This window comes from Halyomorpha halys, unplaced genomic scaffold (assembly GCF_000696795.3).
Source record: "Halyomorpha halys isolate HHAL.00 unplaced genomic scaffold, Hhal_1.1 Scaffold269.1, whole genome shotgun sequence".
Classification (NCBI taxonomy): Eukaryota; Metazoa; Arthropoda; class Insecta; order Hemiptera; family Pentatomidae; genus Halyomorpha; species Halyomorpha halys.
Window position 1 is genome coordinate 1585910 of NW_027112099.1, and position 16981 is coordinate 1602890.

General features: G+C 30.8%; 2 protein-coding genes and 1 long non-coding RNA gene across 5 annotated transcripts in view; 2 read left to right on the top strand and 1 right to left on the bottom strand.

Annotated features, from left to right (window-relative positions):
* Positions 1 to 2514, bottom strand: part of LOC106680574 (facilitated trehalose transporter Tret1-2 homolog) — a 152179-nt gene extending 149665 nt beyond the window's left edge. For both annotated transcript variants that reach the window (XM_067050129.1, XM_067050128.1), the window contains exon 1: positions 2451 to 2514. In XM_067050129.1, the coding sequence (XP_066906230.1) occupies positions 2451 to 2461 (11 nt within the window). In that variant the 5' untranslated portion in view covers positions 2462 to 2514. The remainder of the gene's footprint in view (positions 1 to 2450) is intronic.
* The window catches only part of LOC136796423 (uncharacterized), a 12261-nt gene extending 1623 nt beyond the window's left edge, over positions 1 to 10638 (top strand). Inside the window, exons 2-3 of one of the 2 annotated variants that reach the window (XR_010844138.1) lie at positions 2972 to 3156; positions 10498 to 10638. This is a non-coding gene — a long non-coding RNA (uncharacterized lncRNA). Of the gene's footprint in view, positions 1 to 2418; positions 2766 to 2971; positions 3157 to 10497 lie in introns of those variants that run through there. The other variant, XR_010844137.1, reaches the window with a different exon arrangement.
* A 3737-nt stretch (positions 10639 to 14375) lies between these two features.
* On the top strand, positions 14376 to 14846 carry Nse1 (Non-SMC element 1). Its single transcript, XM_067050111.1, has one exon. It carries the CDS (start codon positions 14376 to 14378, stop codon positions 14844 to 14846), a length of 471 nt encoding a protein of 156 aa, XP_066906212.1.
* Positions 14847 to 16981: the final 2135 nt, after the last annotated feature.

Here is a 16981-nt window from a genome sequence, read left to right on the forward strand (position 1 = left end):
ATATAAATTAAACTTTATATAGTAGTCGTGTGGCCTTCCACATCAGAATGAAACCCGAGTTCTATGGACTTACAAGAAGAGACATATCAATAAAATTTGGAGAAGGTTTTGTGGCGGAACCACACCTCTCCCTGAGCCTAGAATGTTAATCGTTTTTCCAAGAAACAATCAGCTTCTTTTGAATTGTTTCTTTTGAAAATTTTCAAGGCTTTACTTGCTTTTATACAACCCTTCCACGCAATGCATCAAGGTCAAAATGTATATTTAACTCGTTCGAGATTTTTAATAAATAGCTTTTATAGTTTCTGTCTGTTTCTAGTTTCAGACTTTTTTTTAAAGAATTTAAAAAGAGATGGATCAATATTCCATCTAGTTTCTGATGTAAAATGACGAATAAATATTTTTTATATTATAAAAAAAAAATTAAACTTGATATAGTAGTCGTGTGCCTTCCACGTCTGAATGAAACTCGAGACTTTTCTAAAAACAAATTAATGCACTTTCTTTGTGTTTAAACGTGCAGTTCATGTAATTCAGGTATTTTTCAGCTCAGCGGGTAATTGGCGGAGTTCAGGGATTTCGTGCAAAATGGCTTTACATTATATGTATAGCGCTTGAGCGTCGCACTAGTTCTTCAACTAGTTTTTTTTTTTTTTAGTTAATCCAAGACTTTTTTTTCTATTACTAAGAAGTCCCTTAGATTTTGAATTACAGAACGTAGGCATCTTTTGGGGCCCAGGATAAATTTATTTTTGATGCCTGGGATTAATATAATTTTTGAGCCTTAGGCTATTTGATATAATTTTATATCAAAGCCATTGCTAACATTTGCCTTTGTTCATCATTAGCTCCCGTGAATCTTCATAATTTACTGAAATCAACCGTCAGAGTACAGTAGGGGTAGGTTACTGAACGGTTATATGTGCTGATTTTATCTGCTCTTATCTCCTACATTGTCAGGAGTCGTACTCAATTTTCTCAATTTTGAGAAGGTTCCGAAATATAATAAAACATTATTTCAATATTTTGAGCTCAAATTGTTTGAAAATACTCATGGGATTTTTAATAGAAATCTACGTTTCGCGCCACTTTGCAGGGAGCTATATTCATCAGAGCTAAATGAAAACAAGATACAAACATTATGAAATATGACAAAAAATTAGGATATAGGAGGAATATAGAAGAATAAAAGGATCTATATGAATATATAATATAAAAGAAAGGGTAAAAAAGTTATATATCTTAAATTAAATAAAATAACAAAAAAAATGAGTTAAGAATATAGAATTCACTATTAACCCAAGTTTTACATGTCCAATTCTATCACGTACAGTACTTTTTCATATATGTACCTAAATAACTTTTAACACTCTTTATATTTATTTTCTAATTTTTTTATCATAGTTTACAATGTTAGTTCTTCAATGTTACAATGTTAGTTGTTCTTATTCAGATCTGATGAAGCCCTACAAAATGGGGCAAAACGTCCAAATAAATAGTTTTTTTCACTATCAGTACGTTTATTGACTGACCACTCTATCTTCCAACAATTTTTTTTTTTGTAATACATGTAAATTTGATCTAATTCGAAAATAATAAACAAATAAATAATATAATATAACCAATTGCATTACTTTTAGAACCTTATTAGGTCTGTTAACGTGAGATATTTATATTTAATATCAGTTAAAAAAAAGAGAAAAGAAAACGCTGTAAATTCTTCGTAAAACTTAAAAAACATTCTAAAACTATGAAACAAATAATAACGCTGAGTAATGGAGTAGGTAAGGTGTCGGCTAGGTCTCAGTTCAAATTTTAATACTGTCCTTAAGATTTAAGACATCGTCTGTCGAACCACAAAAACTTACTAAAGTAATTCATAATTACTCCAATTAAACGGATTTTACATTGTTTTATTAATTTAATATAGTATTAAAAATTTATGAGTTTTTAAGAGTTGGAGGTTTAAAAATAAATTAAATAGAAGAAATAAAATAAATACATAACATGCAAACGAACACGAAAACAAGGCTGGTGCACGGGTGTCTGAAGTCTTTCTAAAAATACCTTCGTGCCACTTAAATTCTAGCTCCATAACCAAGAAAAAAATATAACAATTTTCCTTTTGTTAAATAGAAAAAATATAAAAATTTAAGAACGGAACTTTGAAAAAGTTTTTTTAAAAATCATAAATATTGTAAGTTTAAAATGATGTACTGACGTTGAAAAAGAAAAATGCCAGACGCAATATCCATAAGACCTGATAATAGTGACATTGAATTTAGAACTCGTAAACAATTTGAAAATGGAAGCGCTCCAATACTTTTGTTAAATAATCAGAAACATTGACATAAATAGCAGTGGAAACATAATGATTGGCTAATATTAGAAAAAAGATTGACAAATTTTATTTTTTAGGTGATCGTAAGTTTATAAGAGATCGTACTTACATGTTCGCCATGGTTGAGTACGAAGCAGGTGATACTCCTTCGACGGCTGGCCGAACACTGACCTCCTAACCGAACCTCTGTTGGAGTCTAACACTGCGCATGCGTCGTCAACGGCTAACTGGCGTTTCGTGGTGTTACTCTTTTTAAAAATGTTTATTTTCCAATTTTCAACTAATACATTAAACAAAAAAAAAAGTGTTATAAATATTGAACGATGCTGACTGACACAGAACGTTTTTAGAAAATAAATAGTTATTGGCCATATCATATAGAGTTCTGTTGATGGACGCTGTTTGGGTTTATCTTGCTTCAACGGACGTTCCTATGGAAACGTCAACGTCGGAAAAATAGATTATGAATAAAAATCTAATATCAATACTAATTTTTGTTCGTAGAATAAGAGAATTATTTCAATAAAAATCGGCTACAGAAAGTTCTAAACGGGAGTTACTGTCTCGAGAATTTTAGGAAAAATTAGTTGAAGAAAAAATATCTGAAAACAATTTTTTTTTTCCATAAAGGATAGAAAAACGAAAAATGGTGTATAGAGGGAGCTACAGAAAAGTGCAATAGAATCAGTGAAAGAGGTCGGTTAACATCTGGTTGTTCAAGAAATCCATAGCGGGAGATTTCAAGGAGAGATCCCTGAGGAGAGGCTGGTAGACGAAGCAGACATAGGCCAGTAAAATTGCAAGCTGACCAAGATGTAATTATAAACTTTTTTTTCAATGGATTCTAATGTAAAATTATTAGCAAAAACCAATGGTAAAAGTTCACAACACCCTAGTGCTACGTAAGCTTAATGTGATAATTTTTCAATATGGCCACCGTATATTTTCAGATTTAGTGTATAGTTAAGCTACTAGCAATACAGCAGCTACTAACTATTTAGTAAAAATTAAAGGATTAAATTTCTCTAATTTTAAGCCTATATTGAGTTTGGAGATATGTATTGTATAATCTTAGATTTTAAAGTAAAACTATTTTTACCTCACTGCGATGTCGAGTGCCAGATGTAGTTAAGTGCATTTGGTTTTTACCTAAAAACATATTTGCAATCAACTGTTTTCAATTTTTTTTTTTTTTATTGCGTTTCCTTTGTCCATAAGTATAAATTTCGCTAACTAAAAGTTTCAATTATTGTGTTTATTCACTCTCATCAAAATTATGATTTGGGATAATAATTATTTTATTATAATTATATTTTTCAAATGCAAACTTACATTTTCTGTTGGAAAATAATTCCTTTTTTACCTGATCTTACCAAAAGGAACGGCAAACCTTCTGGAAAAGTAGGTACTTTATTTCAAGAGCGCAACATCAGAAGTACATTTTATTGAAGAAAAAAAATTTAACTTTTCGTTCAATTTTCATTCATTGCTCTATATCTTGAAAATCAATTACTTCGCGAAAAAAATAACATAAACGATTCCTATTTAAAGTATAGTAAATCAGATAGAATTTGAGCACTGTCAAAATTCTCAATGTTCAATATTTTCCGAGATATCGTTTTTCAAATCAATATTTTGTTTTCAAAAAACATAATTTTTTGAATATATTTTGGCTATAAAAACTACAATTCTTAGGAAAATAATCATTATCATGTATTTGATATTGCATGTCATTAGCTTCAAATCCATCCATAGTACTCTCCTGCTAAACCCCTTTTTTCTTTCATCCTCCTATATGAGTAAAAAAGTGGCTAAAATTGGAAAATGGCATGAATTCAAAATTAAAATATAACATCTAAGAGAACTCAGAGGACCATTAGTCATCATATAAATCTCATACTATAATATTTATCCATCACTACTTTTCTTTGGTAACGGCGCAACTCAAAAAATATTCTTTTGTTCTACTTTGTATTGGACGTATTCAATAAATGTTATCGTAAACTTAATTTTTTAAGATTTAGAACAATGTCCCAAACAGGCAGGGGATCCTAGTTTATGGTTCTCTATCTTTGGAATAAGTTCAATACAAAATAACAACACAAACTTTTTTTTTAAGTTGTGCAACAACCAAAGCAGAACAGTGATATGTACTTTCCAAATTATTTTGAGTTGGAAAATCGGGAACGAATTAAAGTATTCCTTATAAAATTTCCAAATTCTCCATTCAATAAACTTAGTTATAATGATAAAATAAAATATTTCATTGATAAAATAAAGTGTTAAAGTAAGATATGTAAAATAAAATAGACATTTTTAGATTCGAAGTTAAAATAATAGATTTAATAAAGCTTTTATTTAAAATAAATGTCATCTCAGATTTAAACTAATTGGATCAAGGAACAAACTGTTTACTGAGAGAAGGACAAAAATTAAAGCAAGGACAGAATAACAATTAAAAGCCAAGGGGCAACGTTAATCAACTAATCGACCCTCTTTAAAAAAATCGGCAGTTACTGTGAGATATGGAGATGAGAGCAGCTGATTCGATAACGGAATTAATACGACACTTTCACATCCCATGAATCTTATTATTTTTTCTGATCGCGAAATATCCTAGATCCTTTTATTATCTTTATAGATATGAAGAATGTCTGTCGTTATTTTTAGAGGGTTTTGGAATTCTATATGGGGATCGAACATGTAACAATCCCATGCTAGTGGTATATAAACGAATTCTTACAAAACTATTCACAGTGACGTGTCGTGTATGAATCAGCTCATAAAATCTATTATGTTTTTTTAATTTATTTCTTTTACACCTCTATTCTAGATTTGCTTTACTCTGATGCCGTGCCAGGCAATGCTTTTGTGTAATAAATATTTGTATTTCTATGTTTCTAGATGCTTTTTTCACTCACTTCTCCTAAACTTGGGATAGCTCTTTAGAAACTGTTGTTCGAGCATGCCAAAACTATTGTAGATAAGATATTTTCCTTTCATGGATCAGTTACTGTTCATCTCCTTCTCTAATCATTTCACGCACTAAAATTTAAAATCAATCCTTACTCGTAATAAGAAATTGATATTTTATCAATATAGTGTTGAATTTTGAATAGAAAAGATTATTGTCTAACGTCAACATTCGCAGCAGGTTAGTCAAAATTTCAAATCTAAAATAATAGGGATAATTCGTTGAATAGTTGAAAAAATCTAAATATTTAATACTGTAAAAAGTTTCGGAAATTTGCATAATTTTCGCCCTTTTTTTCAATAAAATATTGTAGTAACGTTCCGGCTTAGAATTTTTGTAATTCTTATTTTCCTACTGACTGTTCGAAATCACTGGTTTAGTTTCTTAGCAACTAAGTATGATCCATATATACTTTTTAACTGCTATAATATTATGTTCAAACAAACAAAATAGCCTTACATTCAGATATACAGAAACGAATCATATCGTGTCTCTTAGATTAGGTATATATATTTCCTTTGTTCCAATTACTTCAAATGTGATCAATAGGTCCTGGATATTTATCTATTTAAAAATGACAAATATTTAATGACAATATTTAACACGTAAGGTGGAACAGTTATTAAAACACGATGTATGCAATAACGTTTTTTAATACACGAAACCACATAAATGAAACCATTTATCAAACTTTCAACATACAACTTCATAATACAATATTAAATTTACAATTTATGTTAAACATCATTTGCTATCCCTGCAAATAAATTTGTATTTCAAATTATTGGAAGTAATTTGTAATTCAGTAAGTAATTAAAGTTTTGTTTATCAACTTCCACATCACATGAATAATTGGAGCATACCAGTAAATAGTAAATGAATACTCAAGCTAATTTCTAACTTTAAATTTTTCTTACGTGATCTGATACAAGATAACTAATAAGTTTCTTTTTTCTTGATAACCTCAATCTCTAGAGAATAGCTTAAAGCTGAAGCACTTAAAATCGTGTCTACATCACTTAACTGAAATCAGATCGGATGAACACTTAGGACCTAGTCTGGGGATACATCGAAATAGTAAAAGAGAACTTTTATTGTAAACCAACGTTTCGCCCCATTTTGCAGGGTTTCATGAGGGCTGTAAGAATGAAGTTGCGACGAGTCAATCTATATAAGATCTACTCAGTTGGTCGCAGAACTTTCAGACATGGCGAAGCCCTACGAAATGGGGCGAAAAGTTGTTTTACAATAAATATTTCTCTTTTACTATTTTGGTACCTTTATTGACCGCCACCCGGTCTATCCTCCTACAAAATAGATTATAGTTGGAACTAATTCGTATTAAGACAGGGGTAGAATTTTGTTATTCGTTATTAGTATCTCTATGACATAATCCTCGTATTATTCTAAAAAAAAAAAATCTACGTGAGCAAAATATGTTGCTTTTTTTCCAAAAAATAAAACTTGTGTGGTATCAATTTTCAAAATATTTTCACGCCGTTATAATAGTGGTTATAAAAAATTAATAAATATAAAGTGGTGTCAGAAAAGCTGAAAAGTTAAATATTTTCTCTCATCATTCATTCAGGGCTCAAAATCTTTGGGGTCAAAAGGGTGATTTATGATTCATTTACCTAGCTTCGATTTGAGTGCTAATTGATATCACAATTGGCACTTGTTCCACTTCTAATAGTTTCTGAGATATTGGAAAAAATGAATTTACAATTTTTTTTTTTTTATTTGGAATAAAAGTTTTTGTAAAATATTGAATATTAAGAAAAAAATATCTCAGGAAATATTAGGCGTACATATGTCTATTCGTACTCAAATATAAGCTTTTAGGTGAATGTACCATTCCTAAATTACAAAACTGAAAAAATCAAAAAGGAAATTCCGTTCCACCTACCCTGAGAGACCTATAATTTCTCGCAGTAGCAAGAGTTGCAATAAAGCTGGATGGATTTAGCTACATACCTCACACTAATAATTAAATCATGTCTTTATTTTTTTTAATCAAGTAAATACTCAGTATAAGTTTCCATTACTGGTTCATATACTTCATCAAGTAGCATAATATATATTTTTTACAAGGCAATTTCCCACCCAACAAATCCAAAATATCAACCATAGGAGCATTGACAAACAACTGGCTCCACTAGTACTTGTACATCTACAGCTCACCTCGAATCGTGTTGAAACTATAAGACCTGAAAAAGATTAAACGAAAAATTAAAACCGCAACCAGCATCATAATGAGAATCCATACAGAAGGTGTATTCTTGATGCGAATCGGGGTTTATAAAGCTGTGAATTTATTATAGTGACCTCATAAGCAATGAATATTTAATATCCAGTTCGATATTCAATTTTTGTTTTACAACCCCCAAACAAACGGGCAGAGTTTTTTAGTTTGAATTATAAGTTGCATTCCTAACAACAAATAACAACCATCACCCATGTCCGTCATGAGCTGGACTATTTGGCAGTCAGCCCTGACACCAATAACAATCCAGTACCATGCTCTTCGATCCACACTTGATCTGACTTTAAAATAACAACTGTCCTCTGGTGACCCAGCCTACAATATTTTAATTATTAATACATTATAGGCAGTAGTATATTGTTTATCGGCATTAAAGACAGTGAAAATATTTGGACAATGAAAACCACAATAGATCCACAAATTATGTTTCTCAGAACCAGGAGGCGCGCGCTTTTTCGAAAACATATAATTATTGGACTAAATCTTCATGTGGCCAATAAACATCTTGAAAAAGCACAACGCGATTCCAAGTCAAAATGCACGGAGTGGGGTCATCACTCCTACCCTCGGTCAGTCCGTTATCTCCTGTTGGCTGGGGGACGTCACATACTGGGGGGATAGGGAAGAAGCAGGGTGGCTTTTCTTTGTAAGTAGTCTCCCCATCCCATTTACTACTTACTGCACTCGACGTTGCACAACTTTGACTGGTCGCGCGACTTGGCGTAATCTGTCATTTAGGCGCCGCTACTGATAAGAGTCAATAACTTGCTATAGTCTAAACGAGCTTAGAAACCAAGATCTCTTGCCGAAATTTATGTGTTCTCTAAATCCTTTCGTTTCCTCTATTCCAAAATAGAGATAAACTTATGGCATGGTGTACTGAAAATAGTTCTTACAGCAGAGCTTTACGTTTTTGGCTTTCGGGTCTTAAATGTTAGGATCAAAATCTTCGTTTTTCCGGTTTCAGTTTGGAATTGCTAACAATATACAACTTCCGACCTACGATTCCGAAAGTATCGAAGTATTATATTGAAATCATTAATCACTAATAAAAATCTTTATTACTTAGTCTACTAAGTAAGACACAACCAGAGGAACATGAATGCATTGCTGAAACTTAAATCTGAAATTCAAGATATATTGTCCTAGTTAGAATAGTTTAACTATCAGATAGGTTTTTCGAAGTAAATGAAGATATCATTGCCCATAGCGATCACACTTTCACTGCCCTTCTTTAGTAATTAAGCTACAAATACTTACAATGTAGAACTCAACCAGAGGAACGTTAATGCATGGTTAAAACTGGAATAAAAAATTATATATTAAGATTATAAATTATGAATGTTATATCGGATTTCGACCAGAACTTTGATTAAAAAATTTGTAGAAGTTATGTTACCACTTGCGAGTGCTAATTATTTTCACATTAGTAAACTCCATGGAATAAAACCAAAATTTCTTATAAACGTTATCGGTAAGAACATCAAAAGACTGGACGCTTCTGTGTGCAGCCATAGCGCACAACATAATGTAACAAAGTTGGAAGGACAGAATAAATATGAATAAATGAATGTAAGTTTCCCCGTTAATCAATCAGCCATAACATCATTCAGGCCACATGGTGTCTATCATTTATTCATGATAGAGAGAATAAGAAGACAGCTTTATCACTGTAATATTTCCAATCTATGCTTTCTACAACAGAATTAAGTCTTACATTAATTGAAGATATTTCATTCAGGGAGGTAGGGCATATTCTTAAAATATGCGGGACCCACATCAGTCGTATAAAGTAGTCTTCATTTACAAGACTGTCTCTATTGTTAACCTAGAACAACTTTGCAGCAATTGGTTAATAGCTGAGAGTTTCAATGATTTTATATTGTTTTATTTATTTTTTAATATAGAGCTAAGCCGCCTGAGATGTTTTTAAGTTTTTTACCTAATTCGGTACTTATACGCCACCGCAGCAAAAATTCTGCCAATGCACCAATTTACACCTAAAGTTTTTGGAACAAATTACAGAATAAAAATCTTTGTGTATAATCAAAACACTTTAAAATTCAAAATATTTTATTTATATAAAGTAGTCAACCAGATTTCGGTGGAAAATGGGCCGATATAGAATTTAATAAAGATTCAATAGTCTCTATTTTCTTTCACCTGATGCTGTCGTCATATGAATGATAAATAAGATTTCAAATGATGTCTCGCCGTCCTCCTATGTCTCTTATTACTTCCATTTAGCACTACCCCACATTTTCTCAACTGTTTATGTATCAACTCCTGTATCAGGATCAATAAAATTGTCTTTATGACTCGGAACCCTTCTTTTATTATTGTATTTGTTTGGTAACCTTTCCAACTGTTGAATATTTTCAATAATTTTATCAAGAAGGGTAGAGCCAGTTCTATTAGGAACAGTCACAACAAACGAAGGAACAGTCACATTTGTTTCTCTACATATACCACCAAACCCCCCTCTTCGGGTAATACTAGACCACAATTATTTTTATGTAATAAACAAAATTTCATCAATTTCCACAATGCAATTTGGTCCACCTATCTTCTTGTTTAATTTATTTTCCATATCCGAGATACATAATTCACGCATGTAATTATTCCAGTCTATAACAGTTTTATCCGATAAATCAAGCTGCTTTTCACAAAATTTAACCGATATCAGCTCATCGAACCAGCAGTATATGAATCTTAAAGCTGAACAAAATGGAATTCAGCACAACTCAAACCAGGTGTCTTTTCTAAGCCCCACTTGCTGATCACACTGGCTTAAATTACATTTTCAAAAGTTACATTTACCAAAATATAGTTTCATGTCATGCGAATTGCTACATGTACGTTTTTAGGCAAAATATTTCGCTCCTGAAAAAATAAAATTGCATCTTCTTCTGTTTATAGCAAATCCCAAAAATGCATTTTCGTAGCACTATAAAATGGAGACAGCAAACAAGGAAACCAAAGGTAACTTCTCGCGAGTACGAACAAGAAGATTGCAAACAACTGCGGTGGAGTTAATACGTAAGAACCCGAAGCAGAAGAAGGAGGTTTGTAAAAAATTAATATTATAATAAGATAAGCACCTACAAAGAGTAGTATAATATATATGTATGTATACAATATAATATATATTGTTTTTATTGCTTTTGTTGAGTGAAATAGAGATGCAGTTGCTAATTAAAACTATTTGATACTTGAGTTTTTTAGTTACTTGTACATTAATTTATATTAATTAATATTATTACTTATTGAAGACATATAACTGATTATAATTTTTAAAAAATCTTATATTCCTTACCAAACACTATTTGTAACAACTTATTAATTTTTCTTCAAACACAAAGACATGCAATTACATACTTATGTTGTTCTGGAATCTTGAAGATATTATCTTCACTCTTCTCGTCCCTGAAGAGATTTCTGAAACCGAGCCCGGAGCAAATAATCACTCTGCTCAATATATCATGTGTTTTATTTTTCCAATGCAAATTGGAACTGGGTTTCTTATGAAAACTAAACTTATTACTAATATGTGCATTATAACAACAAGAATTTGATACGTTACATCAACAATAGTTTATTAATCAATTCGTTACAAATTAATTATTTAATTACAATTATAATATAAAATTAACCTTAGAATGTCATATTAGAAGAGAAAAAAAACTTGATTCAATGACAAGATCCCTTCAGAAGAACAAATATGTTCAAATGAAACGAAATAAATATTTCTCTACACTTGGATGTATAAAGAGATCCATGTTGCACTAGATGAATTAAAAAACAATTTGTCCTAACTGCGACCTTCTCAAGTATGCAAATCGGCTAGGGCTACTTTTATTCACGACGAACTACAAACATGGAACCACGTCTTTGTACAAGAGGATTTCTCAAGCGACCCCTAGTGCCACTGTATTCCGGACCGCATAAAGTTATTAAATGAAACGAAAAATACTTCCTAGTGCAACTACAAGATGGGACATCCAACATATCAATAGATCGTATAAAACCGACATTTTTGTTTAATGAAAAATCCACTGAAACAGGACCGCAATCAAGCTTGCACAAAGAACTCGTTCTAGACGAAAGAGCAAGCTAAAGTTCAATTTTCACCATGATCACCTTACCAGAACATCATTCTTAGACTCCATCTTCAAGGAGGAGAGTACTGTAGCGACGCTACCTATGAGCGAGCTGAAGAGCCAACAAATTAAGTTTAACGCCTGTCTTATAGTTTAAAATTAAGCAAACTACTGATGTTTACCGATTTGGTAAAATGCGTTAATTGGGAAGGTGGGAGGCTCAATCTACAACATTAGGTTCATTGGTATAGAGGAAATTATTTGCTCAGGACTTGGCATCGGCTTCGGCTACAGGACTATCACGCTATCTTTAGGAAGAAACTCAAAATTGCTTAAATACATGTTTCGCCCCATATGATTCTAATCATTAGGATTCTAATCGTAAAGAGGTTGTTGTAATCTATTGTTTGTTATAATGACTACTAATTATGTATATTATTCTGCAAAAAAAAAAAACATGAAATAGAGAGTAAGAGAGTTACCATCATAGAGTTTGGGCACAGCTCAGGGCACATAGTTCTTTGATCTACCCGGCCATAAAGTAGGTTTTCCAGCAGTAGAGTTGAGAAAACATAGCTGAAAATAACGTTTTTATAGATTGGGAGTTTTGGAGATCTGGCGAGATGATATGATCCTGTGTGAGTTGGACCAGATAATACTTGCCTAAAAAAGTAAATTGATCTACAAAAAAAAGTAAACTTTTGATGTAAAAATTGAGTTTGTGAGTGCATATTTCAATTTTAATTTTTCAACTTCAAGACTATTACTGATATTGAATAAGTATCTTTTGTGAAAGGTCAGATGCCTTACTTTGTTATAAACTTGAATTGGCTTATTTAAAATATGATTTTCCAATGAGTCTGGAAGGAGATTTTTTAGCAGTAGTGTTAGCACATAGGCCCTTAGGGCATGAAGAAAATAGCAGATAGATTTTGCTAACCAACATAAATAAATTAACTTTGATAAATCGTAATTCTTTACAGAAACTCTTAAAAATTAAAGCGTTGAAGTTATTTAATAAAATTTTATTATGGCCAAGTATATTGTTAGCTACTTTTAGAGAGAAAATACTTTCAAGAAGAGATTCAATGAAATTATGAATGATCAAAATTTTTCGAAGAGGATCGCAATCTAGTTTATCTTAAAATGGCTAAATCTACAGTCTCTTCCTACGAAGTAAGTGAGTTGAAAATTTGTAAGTAAATTGGATTGTGGGTGTAATGTTAGGGAATTACTTTTTGGGGATCTTAATTTTGTTTTTTCATTCCTGTTGTTTGTTTAGCGAGTGGAAGGTTTAAGATCTTGGAAAACTCAACTCCTTCTAATTGAGTAAAAGTGTTTGTATATAAATTAAATTGGTTTTAGCAAAGTCCTTTTTTGGGGTTTCAACTTTTTATTCACACTTTTCAAGCATAATTGAAACAATAAAAGTATTTTTTATTTCTACATAAGAAGATGGTCAGGGTTGCGGTAAAAAAAAAAAAGAACAAATAGTTTATAACTATTTTAATGTCCGATGTTTCGCCCCACTTTGCAGGGCTTCATCAGGGCTGTTCAAAGCGAAAGGTTGAAAAAAAAAGGTTACTATTCAACCTTTCGCTTTGAACAGCCCTGATGAAACCCTGCAAAGTGGGGCGAAACGTCGGACATTAAAATAGTAATAAACTATTTGTTCCTCTTTTTCTGACCGCAACCCTAACCATCTTCTTATATATAAATTTTTACGGTCAACTGTATATACATATATATTTTTTATTTCTTTTTTAAACAAAAATGTGGATAAAATACAACATTAGTGATGGAGCTAAGCTGCTCACGATTTTTTTTTTTTTTTAGAAAATTAATTGCACAAAATGTAGCGAATTTAAAATAATTAAACATCAATTAGAACTATACCTCAAGGTGAACTCAGAAATATTCAACTAAATTCTCGAACCAGAGTATATCACGAAAATAATGATGATATGAAATAACATATAGTTATACGCCACCAATTGGAATCTGACCTCACCTCACCAACATCTTAAAATAGCTCTTATATACAAGTTTTCTAAAATTTTTGATTTGGTGACCGAAATATTAAATCAAATTTGTATCAAAATTATACAATTAGATTGGCAGAAATGGTAATCAAACTTAGCTCAAAATACAAAAAAATGAATTGTTTTTTAAAAGAGGTAATAGATAATTCATGCATTAGGAAATATAGAAATGTCAACACTGTAGATCGATGTTAACTTTCCTGAACCGCGCTGTACAGTTTGTGGTAGTTATAGGTTATGTACATGGCCTGCTTTTTAAGTTTTAGTTCTGATAACTGTAAAGGTAAATACTATTTATCTGAAATTTTGATGTATATTAATTACTTTCATCACTTTTAACTAGTTTACTATATGAAAATACTGTTTATTAATTCCTTAGATTGTGAATTAGTTGTAAACTTGGGGTAACTGACGTTCGGTTGTTGTATTTTTGCAGATGAGTGTCAACAGCCAATATAAACCTGAATACAAGATAATTTTGCAGTGTCTACTGATACAACAAATGTCACCCTACACACTTTTACAGAATATATTGGAAACAGAAAGTGATGGAGAGTACACTGACTTAGACAAAGCAATAAGGATTATAAATGAAACAATTTGTGTGTTTTTACAAAAAATTGTTATATTGCCTTGTGAATTGACAGGTGAGAAAATGTGTGTTCTTGTTTCTACTGCAGAAAGACCCGAATTAAAATGTAATTTGACACCTATACAGTCAGAATACCTTTATGAACTTGTTCATGCAATTATTACTTCTGAAAATGGCTTTATTGGTTCAATAGATGCCTTGAACCTTAGTTCAGATCTAGAAGGAGGTAAAGTGTCGAGAAGTGTAGCTGACGAATACTTACGCCTGTTTGTAGAGAAGAAATTATTACTTATGAAAGAAGGAATGTACTTCCTTTCTGCACTAAGTATTGCTGAGTTAGGGCCGTTTATAAGTGAAAATTTTGATATCGATAATTGTCATTTGTGTAAGCAAATGGTTATATGTGGTGAAAAATGTTTGAACTGTGATACACTTCTCCATAAGCATTGTTTTTCTCAGTTTAGGGAGTCTTTCAAGAAGAAAGTTAAATGCCCAAATTGTAAAAATGAATGGGGAGTGGTAGCTAATGATTAAAAAAAAGAAAAATATGTTAGCTGAACTGGGTGTTTTTCAAATAAATCTTATGACTTGTTTATTACTTGTGAGCTTATGTGGCATTCCTATGTCAGGTAATGCGAAGCAGTTCCTGACAGACTTTTTGAAATGGAATTGTCAAACATTTCCATATCACTTTTAATTCAATGTGATGGTTCAAGACTTTTTATAAATATTATTTGTATCCTTATTGGAAGAGGTGTATTGTCAATGCTTATTTCAAGTCAATTTAGTTTTAATGTTGGGATAAGTCCCAAGGCATAGCCTTCATTAATTTAATGGGCTTTTATAATTCTGTACAATGTGATCTGTAGTTCTACCCTATTAATTAATATATATTATATTTTATGCCACCATAGGACACTTACCCACATTTTTCAGGTGTTTCAATGTTAGTATTATTGGAATATTAGGGATGTATTTTGTTATATTAGTCCTTTTATAGAAATCTAGGAAAGTGTAATTTGTTTTGTTTTTTTCATTGCTGTTTTTACTATTGTAAAATTATGAAGCTATTGGCTCAAAATAGTAGATTTATCAGTTTTATTTGTTAACTTTCATGTTAAGCCCAAAATTCGGCTAGTGAGTAAACAACAGCCAAAATTATTTTAAGAAGCTGACATTTGAATGAGCTTCTTTAAGTCCGAAATCTTTTACCATATGAAATTATGGTTTATGAACAATTTAGTGGGCTGTGGAAAAGTGTCAAAACTGTATATATTTTTATTTTATATTTTATTTAAAATGAATATTTGTATATAAATATTATATTTATTTATAGATGCATTTGAAAAGACGCTTATTTTGAATGCTTACCTTTGTAAGTTCCTAAGTTATTAAAATTTTAAATTCAAGTGACTCTTCTTCTTCAACCTTTTATTAGTCATTACTGTTGTATTATTTAACTCACCATTTTTTATTGTACATATCTTTTTGAAGTGTAATATTTTTTTGGACAACAAAGTTGTTTTCTTGATAATATTTTGATTTCTCAGTTTTCATACTCAATTACATATATCCCTCAGTATGAAGATATAAGAACTTAATAGTTTGTGTAGAAGTGTTATCCACTCAATTGGTTTTAGCTTGTTTATAATTAACTGCCTATAAATATTGATTATTATATGCCTGTGTTTTCTGTAATTGCTTCCTTAACTATCGTTAGAAGAGGATGTATAATAAGTTGTAGAAGATAGGGAATCGTCATTTCGTTTTCTTTATAAGTCGTAGGATCTTCAAGTCCAAAAGAAGTAAATGTTAGTATTAGTTATAAAATTTAGAATATATTTTAGTAGTTGATCTGGAATCATTAAGATGACAAAGAATTTTGTGGAAGTCTCCCAAATTGTATAACAATAGTTGAATTGTAGTTTAAATCCAAGACAAATCTTAGCAACTTTTTGTGTTTGGTATAAAAATTATCAATTTTATTATTTTTGTTTAACTCTTTAAACAAAATAGTATTTTAAAAAATCTGGTGTGGTGTGTGCATCACATAACTTTCACTTACCACTCTGATTTGAAATTAATCCTTACTCGCAACAGTTTCCAAAAAAGTACATTTAATAATTTTCTTGTTGCAAAATCTTAGCATTTCTCTTTTGCAGAAATAAAACAGTTTACTAAAATGTACATTCTACTCATAACCTTTTATTCTATACTAAATTGTTGTAGAATCAATATTGAAAATACAATGATTTTTTTTTTGGATTTCTTCATCCCATCAACTGAAAGGCTCATATATAGGTTAAGTGAAGCTAAAAAAGTCATTCAATAAATATGGTGACAAGCAAATGTTGTCATCAAGTGGCAATACTGTGTATGCACCTGCCTATTCAAAGTCATGCTAGAAAGTACCTTTTTTATTAATCTCCATTACCTTCTGCAACTTACTATTTTAAATATTATTATTTCTAAAATCTTTGATTTTCCAACGATTTATTATACGTCTATATTACTTCTCTTATTTTACTATCGAAAATGTATTTTGACTTATACTTACTATATATTTCATTGATAGGTAAATGAAAGTAAAAATATTAGGTTTTATATTGCTGGGGTATCAACTTCTAGAGTCCTGGGATTTTTAAAGGAATTTTCTCTAAATATATTTA

Excerpts from the sequence above, each read along its gene's own strand:
- Nse1 (XM_067050111.1), top strand. The coding sequence starts at position 14,376 with ATGTGTGTTCTTGTTTCTACTGCAGAAAGACCCGAATTAAAATGTAAT.